The sequence below is a fragment of the Erithacus rubecula genome (genome assembly GCF_903797595.1).
Source record: "Erithacus rubecula genome assembly, chromosome: 9".
Classification (NCBI taxonomy): Eukaryota; Metazoa; Chordata; class Aves; order Passeriformes; family Muscicapidae; genus Erithacus; species Erithacus rubecula.
The window spans coordinates 17,517,626-17,532,956 of NC_136660.1; the positions used below are offsets into that span (position 1 = coordinate 17,517,626).

At 36.4% G+C, this 15,331-nt stretch overlaps 1 protein-coding gene across 5 annotated transcripts in view; it reads left to right on the forward strand.

Annotated features, from left to right (window-relative positions):
* MAPK8 (mitogen-activated protein kinase 8) overlaps positions 1-15,331 on the forward strand; it is a 40,208-nt gene extending 24,877 nt beyond the window's left edge. For 2 of the 5 annotated variants that reach the window (XM_079312860.1, XM_079312861.1), the window contains exons 6-12: positions 3,014-3,179; positions 7,644-7,715; positions 9,558-9,740; positions 10,434-10,558; positions 11,536-11,599; positions 12,301-12,378; positions 12,827-15,331. In XM_079312860.1, coding sequence (XP_079168986.1) covers positions 3,014-3,179; positions 7,644-7,715; positions 9,558-9,740; positions 10,434-10,558; positions 11,536-11,599; positions 12,301-12,378; positions 12,827-12,972 — 834 coding nt within the window. In that variant the 3' untranslated portion in view covers positions 12,973-15,331. The other 3 variants (XM_079312862.1, XM_079312863.1, XM_079312864.1) reach the window with 3 other exon arrangements.

The following is a 15,331-nucleotide window of genomic DNA, read 5'->3' on the forward strand; positions in this document are numbered from 1 at the left end:
TTTTCACATTTACAGAAAAGAAGTAACTACTTAGGCAGTTGGACAGGAGTAAAGACAGCTTTGAGGATGGAATTTCTGCCTGTGTTAATATGGGTTCAGTCTTTGAAATGCTTCTTATCATATAGGGATGAACTATCCTAAAGCAACTAAATACAATTGCTGTGTAAATAGCACTATGTGTATGCATGAATGCTTTTAAAGAACATGTGCAGATCTTTTGAAGGACATTTCACTTGCATGTCTTACTGGCAGATTTTCAGCTGACAGCTCCTTCTTAGATTTTGTTAGATGATGGAGTACATTCAGACACAGTGTCACCTGCTGTGTGCATTGTGCCTTTTTATTTCAAGGTGCAAAGTATCAAAGTTTTGTTTCTCTGTGGAGGAAGCTGAACAAAACCTTGGAGTACCAGGAAGATGTCCTGCAAAGGGAAGTGTCACACAGACCGTGTGGCTGCAGTGGTAACTCTTTGTACCACTCTTCTGGGCTCTCAGTCCTTAATGTCCAAAGCTAATTACTTTATTGAAACTTCTTCAGCATTGCCTGAGCTACTGTGGTTGCCCAAGGAGCATTCTGGCTATGAATCTAATGTTTCACTTTAGTGATCTTTTAACCTTTTTTGATGTTGGTAGTTTCACATGTTTTTAACTGGGTTCTTCAGCTTCTAACATAGCTGTGGTAATCTCAGCATCTTAATAACATTTTCAAAGCTTGTTGAATGACTGAAATCACAAAAATCTGTATATGTGCTTTATAGCACTGGATACTACTTGCCATAGAAATAAGTAGTGTTTTTAATAGCAAGCTAGAGGTATGGAGCAAAACAGAAATCAAAGACAAAGAGTTTTCGTCAACTTCACCTTGAAGTTCTAAGGGCAAACTTAGTTGCTACATCAATGGGTAAAGATTTGACCACAACTTTACACTGACTTTAACAGATGTTGGCAAAACAACATTACTGTTGTTTTTTTGTGTACTGTTCCAAACATTTTGCAGAGATGCAATTTCCAACCAATACAGGAGTACGTGTTCATTTATATTTCATAATCTGAGTTTGAATGATCAGCATTGCAGAGTTGTGCCTCACTGACTTTCTGAGGGACACAGAGTGTCTCATTAGTCTTGCATGGAGGCTCTCAAACATTGAATTCTGCCTGATTTTGAGTACTTCACAAAGGGGCCTAATTACAGAAGCCCTTCACAAATCTTGTCTTAGAAAGGGAAAAGCCCACAGAAGCCATGAATTACCCTCCAGAGATGTCCCTGTCTCCTTGTCTGGCTAATGGGGAGATGGCCATGCAAGAATCTGTTTATTGAGCACTGACATTTTACATTTTTATGGTTCAGTGAGAGATTTTCTGCTATAGGTTCTAGTTATATTTATCCATCCTAATTAATTTTATCACTCCTAAAGGAGCTTTTGAGTTTCTGTTTATTTAACAGAAGATATTTTTGACAGATGCAGGTTTTGCATCTCTGCATGAATTTGAATGTAGTGTAAGTCAATTCATCATTTTGATCCTAGGCTTCATGACAGTTGCATGGTGTTCAGAAATAAGGATGGACAGCATTTGGTAAGCAAAGAGAAGATCTCTTAACATTTTGAGTGTTAATCCTGCAGCTTTGGGAAGGATGAGGGTAGTTAATACCATGAGCATGTGCCTGGCATTCTGCAGTGAATATCCTGAAAATAATAGAAGTGTGCAGAAATAAAGTTGACAATAAAAAGGACTGTAACAGAATCTGAAACATGCATATTAAATGACCAGAAGGCCTCATAGAACTTAAATTAATTTGTGGTGTTTGAGAGTGTTTTAAGCTAAAGTTGTCTGCAGAGTCCCTGTGGAAATGCATGTGTGAATATATACATATGCAAGACTTTTAACTAGTCATTAAAATTCTGTTGTTCTAGAACTCTCTTAGTTGTTTTCTTTCTATCTTTAATGCAGTTTTCTTAGCATTATGAGGAGATTGCTGTAAGCCATGCAAGTACAAATGAAAACTACATCAATCTTGCAGATATCCACCTTTAAAAGTCTTTAAGAAACAATGACAGATAGGGCTACTTATCAAATACTTGCATCTCTAGTGGTGGAGTCTTCTGTCCCATCTTAGGTTTTTCTCTCATTAATCTCAGTAGAGTGTGGGCATCTTAGTCTTATCTGTGTTGTCCCGTGTGCTGTGAATTATTTTATGATTGCAAAGTTATTCTGAAGTACTCTGTAATATTTACTCTGTGACATTCAAATGTGTGTAAGATCCTGCTGAGGCAATGACAGAGAAAGCCTGTGTGGTGTTTGTATAAATGAATGTTGCAAAGCCACTATTGTCAATAGGGGTGAAGAATAGAGAATAGTTACCATCTTGCTAACCAAAATCATCTGAAGCTATGTCAGTATATTCCACTCCAATTTAATGATTGTTAATTTTTGGCAGTTTTTCAATGGTGCCTTTTTGGGTTTGGTTGCCAAACTTAGTATAAAACCAAGTCCTAAATTGGAAACTAAAACCATGTGGGCATGGAGATTTCCTTTCTGTTCAGAGAAAGATATTGGTTCAAAGGAGGTAATGCAACCTCAACTAGCAAATTTTACATTTATTATAATTCTAGTAATTCTTGTATCAAGATGATTATTGAATGAAGTGATTGTCATGTTACTTGTGTTCTGCATTGTAGTAATAATTATTGTTCCAGTGAGCAGTTTCTAGACCTTTCCTCAGAGCTAACACTTCCTACTAACCTCAATTTATTTCAGACATTGCTAATATCTTGTAATGCTGGTTGTATTTTCCTTCTTTAATTGCTATATGAATCTACAAGCACAATAAAGGAATTAATTCTGTAATCTGCTGAATGCACATAAATTAATGCAAGGGGATAAAAGCTGCAGTTATAGCAATAACCTAGTTGTGTGCGTGGGATTTAATGTTAGCAATATTATCTTTTTAAAATGTGAACCACAGACTACTTTGTGCTTGTCTTAGCAGTCATATATGATGTTTCTTTTTAAAGGATTTAAAGCCCAGTAATATAGTAGTAAAGTCAGACTGCACTTTGAAGATTCTTGACTTTGGACTGGCCAGAACTGCAGGAACTAGTTTTATGATGACGCCTTATGTAGTGACTCGTTACTACAGAGCACCAGAGGTCATCCTAGGGATGGGATACAAAGAAAACGGTCAGCAAATACAGTCTTTCTTTGGCATAGCTTTATTTTTATTTTTATTTTTTTTTGTTTGGCACACCACATTTTACATGTTAATGTTTTTTTCAAGCTGTAAAATTTTATTAATTAGTTTTGTGACCAAAATGCAGATTCTGGATACACCAATTTGTTTATTCAATTCAACCCATTAGAAAATGTTTGCATTTAATAGGAGAAGAAATTGAGGGCCTTGCTTGTTTAAAAATTTATATAACTTCCTTGGCAGATTGTATGACATACAGGAAGAACTGGAAATATATTTTCTTAATATGTGTTATGTAATTTGATATACCTTCATCTGACTTTATTCCTGGTGAAGATGTAAATTGTGATTCATCAGTAGATACGTGTACCAAATTGAAGGCTAAATAACTGTATTAGGTATGGCCTTTCCAAAGTAGGGAGCATAAAGCCTACTGAGGAACAAACAAGCTAAGATCACCTACTGTGGATTGCTTTTTATTAAAACCAGCCTCCTTTAAGCCTTTTGCATTAAGTTCTTAATGTTGCTGAAGAAGAGCTCGGTTACATACTTGAGACAAGCACACAGAGAGTACTGTCATGGTGTATCCAAGTCTTTGAGATCCATGACAAATTCCAAGGGAGTTTTACTTTGTGTAGACTTCCTCTCCACCATACTCTCTCTGTGACCAGTCTGCCTCTCAGTATCTTCTACAGGAAAATAAAAAAGATTTGTCATTTGAGGGAAACATATCACCAAATACATTGCACCGTCGAGGAATCAGCTGGTGGTCCCCATTAGGAGAACAAAGTGATGTGTCACTCCTGACACTCCTTTGGAGCAGCCTGGTTCTGCTGCCATTGCCTGCTGTGCTGTCCCTGTGCTCAGGCAGATCCCTGGTTTCACTTGTCAACACCTCAGGCTGTGCCCACAGGTCACCCTGGGTGTCAAACTCTGCTGGCCAGGCCTCCAGGGAGACCCTGAGCTGTCTGCTGGGGATGTGGCTCCTCAACTCTGACACAACTGGGGCTTGCTCTGCCTTTCAGCATTCCTAATAGAGTCTGGAGACCTGCCTGGCAACTGCACACCATTGCAGCACTGACTTCAGGCTGTGTGTGAACGGTGCTAGCAATGAAAGAAGCCAGCTCAAGGGAAAGAGAGTGGATATTTATTGCAAGACTGTGATTTTTTTATTTGTTTGCATTGTTAGTGTACATGAGAGGATGTAAATTTCTTCAAATGTCCTCAATAGCTGACTGTTTTTTCCAGTAATTTAGGAGCCAAGAGCTGAGTAGAGCAAGTCAGTTATTTCTTTTAATTCCTGAAGTATTCTAGATTTGCAAATTTATGTTTGTCTTTTTGACTTTATATTGGCTATTTAAGAGACATGAAAGAAAAGTACCTAAAGCTGTAGTAGCGAGTCATGCAGCTGCCTTACAGAAGGCAGAATTGATAAAATGAAAGTCACAAGTTTTCTGACTCACCTTGCCCAGTTTAAATTTTTCTCTTTTGGGTTGCATAAGTGTGAAACATTATTTCTTCTAGTGGAATTAGAATGTGTTCTAGAGTATCCTGTCAAGCATGTGACAATCCTGTTCCTTATGGAAGCATGAGTTGTGTTGTGCTTCATAAGTAGTAATTTACTTTCATTTGAAAAACTATCGTATCTTCCCAAAGCCAAATACACGGTCATTGAAATGAGAGTGGCACTTCTGGAGAATGTAAATGTGTGGAGTGTATCCAAAGACAATTGCATTTCCATACATCCTGCTCTCATTAAAAGGCAGTTTACCTGATCTGTTAAGTCTTCTCAGCCAAGGAGTTTGTGGAGCTGCCATGACAGGGAGATGGTATCAAGGATGCACTTAGAGTAAAAACCATGGGCTGTCCAGCAGCCTCACCTGTTAGTATTGATGCCTGTTATAGCCCATTACACCCAGAGTTAAATTAACTGGGAATTTACTTAATGCAGAGTTAAATATTGAAAATCAACAGTTAACTAATGGTTACTGGGTAGCCTGGCAGTTTCCTGCAGTTTGTGCTACTAAACTTTTGGGAGGATTGCAATATCTATTTTGATGACTGAGATAATGTAGTGCAGAGTAACTTTTTGGTGCTATACTACACAGATATAAAATCTTCAATTGTTTTAAAACTAGTGAGGAGCCCAAATACATAGAATTAACTTTTACATAGGGTTTGTTAGCGAAGAATGTCTTTGGGATGTCACAGAAATAAACTAAAGGACATCAGAATTGTTTGTGTACATGCTCCTTAACAGGTTTATGCACTGTTACATCCATGATTATCATGAAGGAAACACTGAAAAACACAGAAAGCCCTAAACACTCTGAAACAACTCCTTTTACATTTCCTACTAGGTAGATTGGGTTTAAACTTCATTTCCACATGGTATTCTTTCTCCTACAGTTATAAAAATCAGTAAGTTCATTTCACAGTCTTGTTAAGAATAGAATGCAATCCTTTTGACAGCGATAGATTATTTTTTAAAGTATTTTTCAAATCTGTAATGAGATTTTAATCTTCTGTAGAGGTATTCACAGTAACATTAGTTCAGTTTGCTACAAAAGTTAGAGAGCTGTAATTAGACAGGTTTTTGTTTGATTTAATGAAGCAGCAGATCAAAACACTACAAAACATCTCAAGTTTGGTTTTGTAGGGATACCAGAAGAATGGCAACTTTATCGTGTTGGACACAGCTAATTATAAGAAATTTGGGTATATTTTGGATAGTGATGGCAGCAGGTTGTTTAGCAGATCAAAAAGTCAATGTTCAGAATTTTATTTAAAAAGTCAAATACAAAAATTGGCTTCTCTGGGTCTCTAAGACAAAGAATATGTTCTTAAGTATTTTTTAAAAAGTTTTTAAAGGAAAAAGAGCACTAAACTAAGGTGTTGACCATATTTTTTTAAATGAGCAAGGCCCTTAATTTTGACCTATTAATATGCACAACTATGATCTCCTATCATATTATCTAGATACTATTTTAGAGGAACTTATAAATAAAGGAGGAGGAATATTGAAAAATAAGAAGCAATATTGTTTGCTTGACATTATTGAGCTCCTTCAGAACATTTACATATAATTCTTCCTATATGATGGTTGTCACTTAAATCCCTCTCTTATCTGCTTAATTGAAATTTCAGTGTCATATTTGACAAAGTATTTATAATAATAAAATTTCATTGTTATGACTTCAAGAACTTTTGCATGGAATTAACAATACCTCTGAAAGTAATTGCAAAAGAAATTGGCTTATCTGTACAAAGTAAACTTGTGCATCTGTATGTCTTCTGAGTGATTTATTTTAAGGAAATGTAGAAAATGCATATTTCATTTTTAAATAATTGCTTTTTAGTTTTTCTTTTGTATAAAATGTTATTTAAGCAAACTGGAGAAATATTTTAAAACCAATTGTTGGAACTGGAAATCTTAGGAGCATACTAACATTGTCATTAACTGATCCTCTAAAATTCTAAGTGATCTTTTACTGATTCTGTTTGCTTTTTAAAGCAAGAGAGAGATGCATGGTAATTTGACTTCTAGGAAATACTTGATATTCCTATGTAATACCTAATTAATTCTCCTGAAAATTTGAGCTGTTTCAATAGTCAATATTTTTGCAGGTCATTTTACTTAGTTACTTTTAGAATAATTCCTGCAATTATAGTGGAGTTACTTTCAAGGAGGAAATCTGTCTTTGGTGCTTGAGTCTATTCTCTTGGCAGAGGTAGCTTTGAATCCTCCAGCCTTGGAGAAGTGCTTTGCTCTGCTCCATCCATGTCTCTCTCTCTGCTCATGCACTTGCTCTAGCACTATATTAAACAAAAGGATGTTTTTCTGCCTTGTATTTGAGACAGTTAAAAGCTAATCCTTGCACACAGTGTATGTTAAACTGTTTTCATTGATTAATACAAAGACTTGCTTTTCTTCTTGTGCTGTCTCTGCAGTTTATAGGATGCAGTCATGTTATGCTTCTTTTAATTTTAAATGACCGTTTGCTTTGCTTTTCCTTCTTTTTGTGCTACAAACATAGTGGATTTATGGTCTGTGGGGTGCATTATGGGCGAAATGGTTTGCCACAAAATCCTCTTTCCAGGAAGGGACTGTATCCTTGTGCTGCTGCAGCAGGTTGAATTAGCTAGGAAGTGATTAACCATTTTTTATTGATGTTGTGTCATGAAGATGCATATTGTACAATTTTTTTTTTTATTAAATGAACATGGATTTTTTCTTGTGATACACTGAAAAAAAAATCATTTATATTCAGGCTGCACCTAGCAGTAGGACATAGTCTCTGCTGGTCCTGTAGTTAGCATACATTCACCTTCACTCATTTTCATTGCACATGCTTTTTATAGTCACTTCATGTGTATGTGTGTGTCTAGATGTTTTTATTTATTTTATTTTAATAACTATCTTTTATGTTAATATCATTGCATTTTGTTTTCAGTTGACATTTGGTCAGTTGGGTGCATCATGGGAGAAATGATCAAAGGTGGTGTTTTATTTCCTGGTACAGATCGTATCCTTACCCTTGGCCTAGGATGTAGTTGTAAAAGATCAAAAGATACAGCAACGATATAGTTCCAGATTAAGGTGGTTCTAATTTTTAAAATACTGGTTTTAAACTGCCTTTTCAAATTGCAATTTGCAAGTCCATTATATACCACTTGGGCAAACAGACTTCTTTTTTCTTTTTCCTTTTTTTTTCCCCCTCTTCTTTTCTTTTTCCAGTGTTAATATAGTCTCTATCCATTACTTTTGAATGTTGTCACACTTAAGACAGACTTCTTTTTGTGTAGGAGGTGTTTTCTTGGTTCACATGCATTGGATTTTGCTTTGGAATTCATTTTTATGTAGTATTTTACTAATCTTGTTTAGTACCTGAGCATGCTTGTAGTTACTATTCTTTGCATTTTATAGAAAATGTTTACAAAAATTCCTAACCATCTTCATTAGTTTCACTCTGGAGATTTATTTTTTTGTATGCAGAAATGATCCTGCAAGCAGCTTTCAGAAACACCTGGCATTTCTGTCTCTGTATTCCATGAATGGTTTGGTGGTGTCTGTATGGGCTGTCCTGTGAACAGTATTTCAAACAAAGAGTCTGCTCCAGACAAACAGAACTGAAACCTCTAGATTATTGCTAAAACTACTGAAACTAACTGAACCTTGATATCCTGTTTGATTTACTATTACTTACAGAGCATTTTTTTTTTTTAGATGCCATGATAAATGTTTCCTGCTTTTGCTGCAGGTTACTGTTTAAAAATTGATATAGTACCATTTAGGGGTGAAAATGGGATGGAGATTTTTGAGCCATGGTAAGGAAGTTCAGAGCATCCTTACTTTCACACAGCTCTGTCATTGCATGAGCTGCACCATGCTTTGCTATATGCATCTGGTTTGCTGGCATGGCTTTTCAATTTAGACTCAGTGCCATACAATGTAAATAGTTCCTTTTGTCAAAGTCTTTACTAAAGCTCCTCAGAGCTTGAGAATCCTAGTATAGAGATCTGCTGTTAAGAATATAAGAGAGGGTCTGCTTCAACCCCTTGTAGATTTAGGTAGCCTGGTATCCAGTTTTTGATGGCAGTCAAAAAGAAAAAGTTGGGGAGAATGTGAATTAGTGTACATAAAATTTTATCTGAGCTCTCCCCCAGTATTTAACCATCTGCAACTAGGAATTCCTGAGCCAAAATTTACTTTTTTTTTTGTTCCAGTAAAATGTATTAAATTTTTCTGCCCTGAAGTGGTCAGTCTCCTCTTTACAGTGTGCAAACTTCTCAGTTAAGATGTTCCTTATGCATCCTTGAAACACTTTAACTTCAAGTCCCTGACAGTATTGTCACTGGCCTTTGTGGGCCAAGCCTTGGTCCTTTGTGTGCCCAGTGGTGCTCAGTGTTGCACATCCTTGGTGAGAGGTTGCCCAGGACTTGGCTGAAGTTCCAAGATCAGAATGGAGGACAGAGCAGCCCCTTGGGGTCATTCTCAGGAGTGCCTTGGTGATGTCCAGTAGCTTGGCTGCTGTGAATGTGTGCACATATCAGGGAGTGAGTTGTCCAGAACCCACACAAGGATTTAAGTTTGTTCTGTTTAAATATTTTGAGAGTCTTCTAATATCTGTTTCTCAGAATTATATCCTTTTCTAGCCAGTAATGATTTTGAGTGAAATACATATTGCCTTGACCACACTATCATAGCCTAGCTTTGCTTCACTGAGAAAGTAGTCCTAAGTCATGATGATGAACTTGATACTCTATTATCATTTCTGTGTTTTCTCTGTTGGTTATTCCATGTGGTTTTAACATAGCTTTCTAGTTGAAAACCAAACACAGTGTTTTTCTTAGCTGCATAACCTTAGATATTGATCAATGGAATAAAGTTATAGAGCAGCTAGGAACACCATGCCCCGAATTTATGAAGAAACTACAGCCCACAGTCCGAACTTATGTGGAGAACAGACCCAAATATGCTGGATATAGTTTTGAAAAACTCTTTCCAGATGTCCTTTTCCCAGCTGACTCAGAACACAATAAACTTAAAGGTAAGCTCTGTCTTCTGTGTGATGTATGTTTTAAAAGTTTTTAAACTGTGATATATTGAACAGAAATGTAGCTTGGTTTTGTTCACTATAAAATCATCCTGCTAAAGCTCTAAATATTTATATCATGAGAGTGGCTGAATGTGCTGACATGTGCTTGCCTCCACTTTCATATATTTGTGAGACAGCTTCTATTCTTGGAGCTGTCTTTATAAAGACAAGTAAATATCTATATTCTTCTCAATGACAGATGCCAACACAGTTTAGAGAAAAGTGGGGGGAAGTTGGAATAGAAGTTGTGCAGGCAGAGCAATCTTTGTTCTCTAAGGATGAGAATAAGGGATTTATGTTCATAATACATAGATACCCTGTAGTTACTTCAGTGGCTTACTGGTTCTACAAGCCACCTGCTCAGTGGAGTCACTGTGTTTCCTGTGACAGAAAGGGGCAGTAGGTGCTTGCCCGCTGCTATTCGAGATAAGGCTGCACTGCCACCTGAGCTTTTCCCATAAGGATGTCCCACCAAGGGGCACTGTGTGCTGAAAATGCATAGTGAAACACGTTTGACCCCTTTCTTAACTGTGTCATTCTCTTCAGGGTTTTTTGCCATCAAATGGACTCTTCTCTAAAAGTTTGAAACACTGTATTGTGTTCTATATATGGCAGTAATCTGAACAGAAAATTTTATTTTTGCAGCAAGTCAAGCAAGAGATTTGTTATCAAAAATGCTGGTTATAGATGCTTCTAAAAGAATCTCTGTGGATGAAGCCCTGCAGCACCCATACATCAATGTTTGGTACGATCCATCAGAAGCAGAAGCTGTAAGTTCTTGTTTTAGGTCTCTGCTTAGGAAGCTGTGTATAAAGCCATCTTACTGTGATGCTTGGTACAACTGCTTGACAGAAGATTGTTGCACTTTTCATTAGAAGCTTAACTAAGCCATAGTTGTTTTTATTTATGTTGATAGATGTGCTTATTAGAAATAGCATCATGAATGGGCTGAGGTACCTTTCTCTGTGTTCATCTATCTCTTTTTTGGTGTATAATTGCATATCATGTCCTGAACATGTAGTCATGCATATGAAATCTTTCATATAGGGTGGTAATGTATAAAGCTTCAGTTGTTTCAGTGTGATTTGACTGTCCTTGATGGGGTTTTGAGGTATTTATTCCTGGTGAAGTGAAATACATTCATTCATTGTAGGAATTGATACTATTCTTCAACTAGAGTTAAGTGTTTCAGCAAAATCTGAATGCAAGATCTTGAGCTTTTAGTGATTAAAACTAATGAACAAAGGGATTAATATAATATTTTTTCCTTTAAAAATGAGCTTCAGGATAATTTCAGCCTTGTAAGAAAAGTGTTATTTTTTTAAAAAAAGCAAAGTTTGGTGATGGCCAGTAAGAATAGAAAAAACTACTTGATGTAAATGCAGCAGTTGTAATTCTGTAATTGCAATTCTGCTGCTCTGTAATAGCTAGATAGAAAATTTAGTAATTAGCAATAAGTAGCTAAAAAGAGCTACTTGTGCTGGAGACTGCTGCACTTAAGAGTTCTTCTACCAGACTGATCAATTTCTTTGTTAATTATTACAGTAATGTAAGCAAATTTATTCAAAACTTTAAAGATTGTGGCAGCATCTAAAAAATTGGTTAAGTCCAAATATATGCATATATGATCAAGTAAATGTTATTTTTAAATCATGTTCATGTTTCTGAATGGTTAATTTCATTTTTAATTGATACTGGTTTTCTATCCCTTTTGATTGCTCAATGATGAGTTAGTTTTGTTTTTCAGCCTCCACCAAAGATACCAGATAAGCAGTTAGATGAGAGGGAACACACGATAGAAGAGTGGAAAGGTAAGAAAGGCATTTAAAGTATAACAAGGCATTTGGGAGTATGCTGGGCCCCAGTGATTATTGTTAGTAAAGTTCTTCTTTAACCTAATAGTATTTACTTTGTCTGCTTGGATGTCAGGGGAACAGACCAGTGCTTCACAGCCTCTCAGTTGTTGAGCCACAAACTTTTCCTTCGAGGGAGATGAGCCTTTAAAGTGAACTAAAGACCTGCTCATCTCAGTCACCTTTTGCAATCCATAGGACAGCAATTTAGGGAGGGTAGCTCTTGTGGACAAACTGCTACAATTGAAAAGGAGCTTGAGCAATGAAATGCTGAATTAGAAGGACAAGTCTTCAGCTGTTCTTAGCTCTTCCTTTGAAGACTGCTGATTGAGTTTCCCTTACCAAAAAAGCCATTGATAAAAACTGAGTGGGCCTTAAGACACAGCTTAGCCTCAGGTCTCCAAGCAGCCTGAGTGTAAGAGCCTTAGAGCAATGCCAGTGTGGCAAGAGTGCCAGGCCACTGTAGCTCCAACAGAAAAGAGTGTGCATTCCTTGTCTCACTTGCCAGTTATTGTGTAGCCTACAACCTATTGTTCAAAACTAATTCTGAACAGTAATAAACCTATGAAATTTAAATTGACATTTTAATGTGATATGTATTATTGATCTAGTGTTTGATTGCAAATTCATTTTTTGCCTTCTCTTCTGTGCATTTTCAGAGTTGATATACAAAGAAGTCATGGACCTGGAGGAGAGAACCAAGAACGGGGTTATACGTGGCCAACCTGCCCCTTTAGGTTGGTTACAATAAAAGCACAGTATGAGGCTCCACTGAGTTGTAGATCAGGAGGGAGTAAAGCTGATCAAGACATCCAAAAGTAACCTAACTCAAAAATATGGCTCTTAAAATGAGCTAACCTCTCTTGAATTGAGACACTGTATATTTGAGTGGAATATACAGGGCTGATACCTATTTATTGATCAGTTGTTAGTTGTTCAGTCCCCCTATCACTGTCCCTATGTAATTGATACTTCATTCATTTCAGTTCTGACACACCATGTGTTAAGCCCCACATTAAAGACTTGTGGGTTTTATTTATTTTGACAGTGGATTGAGACACTGTCTCTTAAAACTTGCCAAAACAGGGAAAATTATCAGCCATTAGGAAGAGACAGACTAATGCAAGCACTGAACTGTGCAACTGTATCTGCAACTGATTTGCTGTTTTGTTTCTCATAGCACAGGTGCAGCAATGATCAATGGCTCCCAACACCCATCTTCATCATCATCTGTCAACGATGTGTCTTCAATGTCAACAGATCCAACATTGGCCTCTGATACAGACAGCAGTCTAGAAACCTCAGCTGGACCTCTGGGTTGCTGTAGATGACTACTTGGTCTTTTGGGGGGTGGGAGGGGGTTCCTTTTAGTCATTAATAGGGCACTTTTAAAATTTGGTGGTATTTTTGAGTGTTTTTTCAAAAATAATCATGGAATTCATCATAAAGTGCTGTAATTTCAAACTGTAAGTTGTGTTATAAGCAGCCACTTTTTTGCTGTAATTAACTGTAAAATATTAAACCTGGTAATTTTTATTGTGGTTTTAAAATCTGCATATTTGCTTTACTATTATGCTGCTGATCTTTTTTTACTGAATTTGTAAGATTTGTTTTATCAAAGCACATATTAATGTTGTGGTCATTACCATATGATGAATTATTTAAGATTTTATAGGTTTTCAATTTTTTAATTAGATTTTACTCCAGATGTTTTGTTCATGATATCCTTAAAAGTTTTATGCTTGGTCATACATGTGTGTCCAGGTGGAGGGGGAGAGAATTCAGTGCAGCCATCTGTAGTTTCAGGCATACTACTTGCTGGGTAGTGAACAAAATCCTCTTTTATTTTGGCCACTTGCCTGTAATATTTCAGCAAAAGCAACAATTAATGAGTTTTTTAGAGAAACAGAAAAAAATCCTTTGCAAAGTTACAGAGTCTAAATGGGTTTATGAACTTAAGAAAGCAAAGCATATCTTCAAAGCTGCAGAAATATCCAGCCTAGCAGAGTAATGTGGTGTTTTCTGCAGAGTTGTGGCATGCCAAATCTTGTGATCACCATAAAACATAAGGATACTTCATGAATAATACATTGCAATGCCAATAAACTGTTTACTTCTAGCTCGTAGCCTGTTTTTGTACACACAAAATGAAGTGTATCCAGGATGTTTAGACTGACAAGAGGGAAAATGAGTATGCTGTAGCTATACTTTCATGTGAGATGTAATTCTTGGGAGTTCTGGTTCTTGCTAGTTTTGTCTACCAAGGCAAGTGCTTTTTTGAGTGCTTTTTGGGTCAAAGAGGGAATGACATGAATGCAATAGGGGCAAAACTTCGGCTACTCTTTCTCCACCAAAAGTAACTGATTGCTAAAAACCATGAAGTGGTAGGAGAACCTCAGGATTTCTGTAGCTAATGCATTAATTGAGCAATATCTGCCATCCAAAGGAGGGAGAAGTAGTGCTGTATAAATTAATATTTATCTCTTTTATTTCACCATGAGATCAGTGTAACAGAAATCTTAGCAGTGGTTCATTTTAAGTCATAAATATTCAGTAGTTTTCATCAATGAAGCTCCAGGTTTCAATACACTTTTTAAACAAAAGATATATTGAGATATATAGAACAGTTACTAAATAGTCATGTAAGATGGTGCTGCTCCTCACAGAAGTATTTAAACTGTTTACATTTTATATTTACAGAATGATTTATGTATAACTGACTTAAGTTTATGTATGAGTTAAACAATCATTGAGAATTTATTTCTTTGGAAAATGCAGATTTTTAGTGAAGCTAGGCTGTATAATTGATTGCCTTGTGTAGATGCATATTTTGTGTAGTGAATTAGAATGTGAAAAGGAATTTAAATTAGTAAAGCTCACAAAAATGGACATAAAAGATACAGAAGTCTTGCCAGGCACTGAGCATAAGCAAATCATGTAACTGCCTACAGAGGTCATCCAGGAGTGACTGGTGGTCTTCAGTGTGGTTCCTTCTGCTTGTTGGGTTAAATAAGCATCTTTTTGAAGTTTTAACTAAAAGAGGAAACTTTGTCTTTGCAGTAAGTTTCAGAAAAACAGAAGTGATAGTAATGTCGGTATCTAACATGTCTTTTTAAAAAACATGCAGGGTTTCAAGGAATGGTAATGTCTCAAAGATAACTCAGTTGATAAACTGCACAGTTGTTTTCCTGGCCTGGCTAGACTGCTGGTAAGTGCTGTGTGCGTGTAATTTTGCTTTCCTCACTTGTATCTAATATTTCAATATTGCCTTCCTAAGCCACATTTGTTAAGGCAATTATTTTTGCAGGATCCTGCCAAATTGTATATTACCTCAGAACAGGCAGGACAAGTTTGGATTCATCTAGCACTGGAATGTAGAAAATGTTGAACAGAGACCAACAGAACAGTCTGTTTTGTAATTTTTTTATCCAAGTTTAAGCTGTGAATTAAGCTGAAATTTTTGGTCAAACAACAGTACTCCGTTGTTACATAGGGTCAAATGATAGTGTGGTCAGCACAGTGTGGTCAGTGTGTAATGAAGTTAAGACTGACAAAAGTAACTTCTGATGCCTCTCAGTGCTGTTAAAAACAAATTGGTAACTATAGTTCCTATTTAAATTTATTTTAGACCCCACTGGATTGCAGTGATGATTGAAATATTTTGAAACTTAAAAATATTTTTTGTTATCA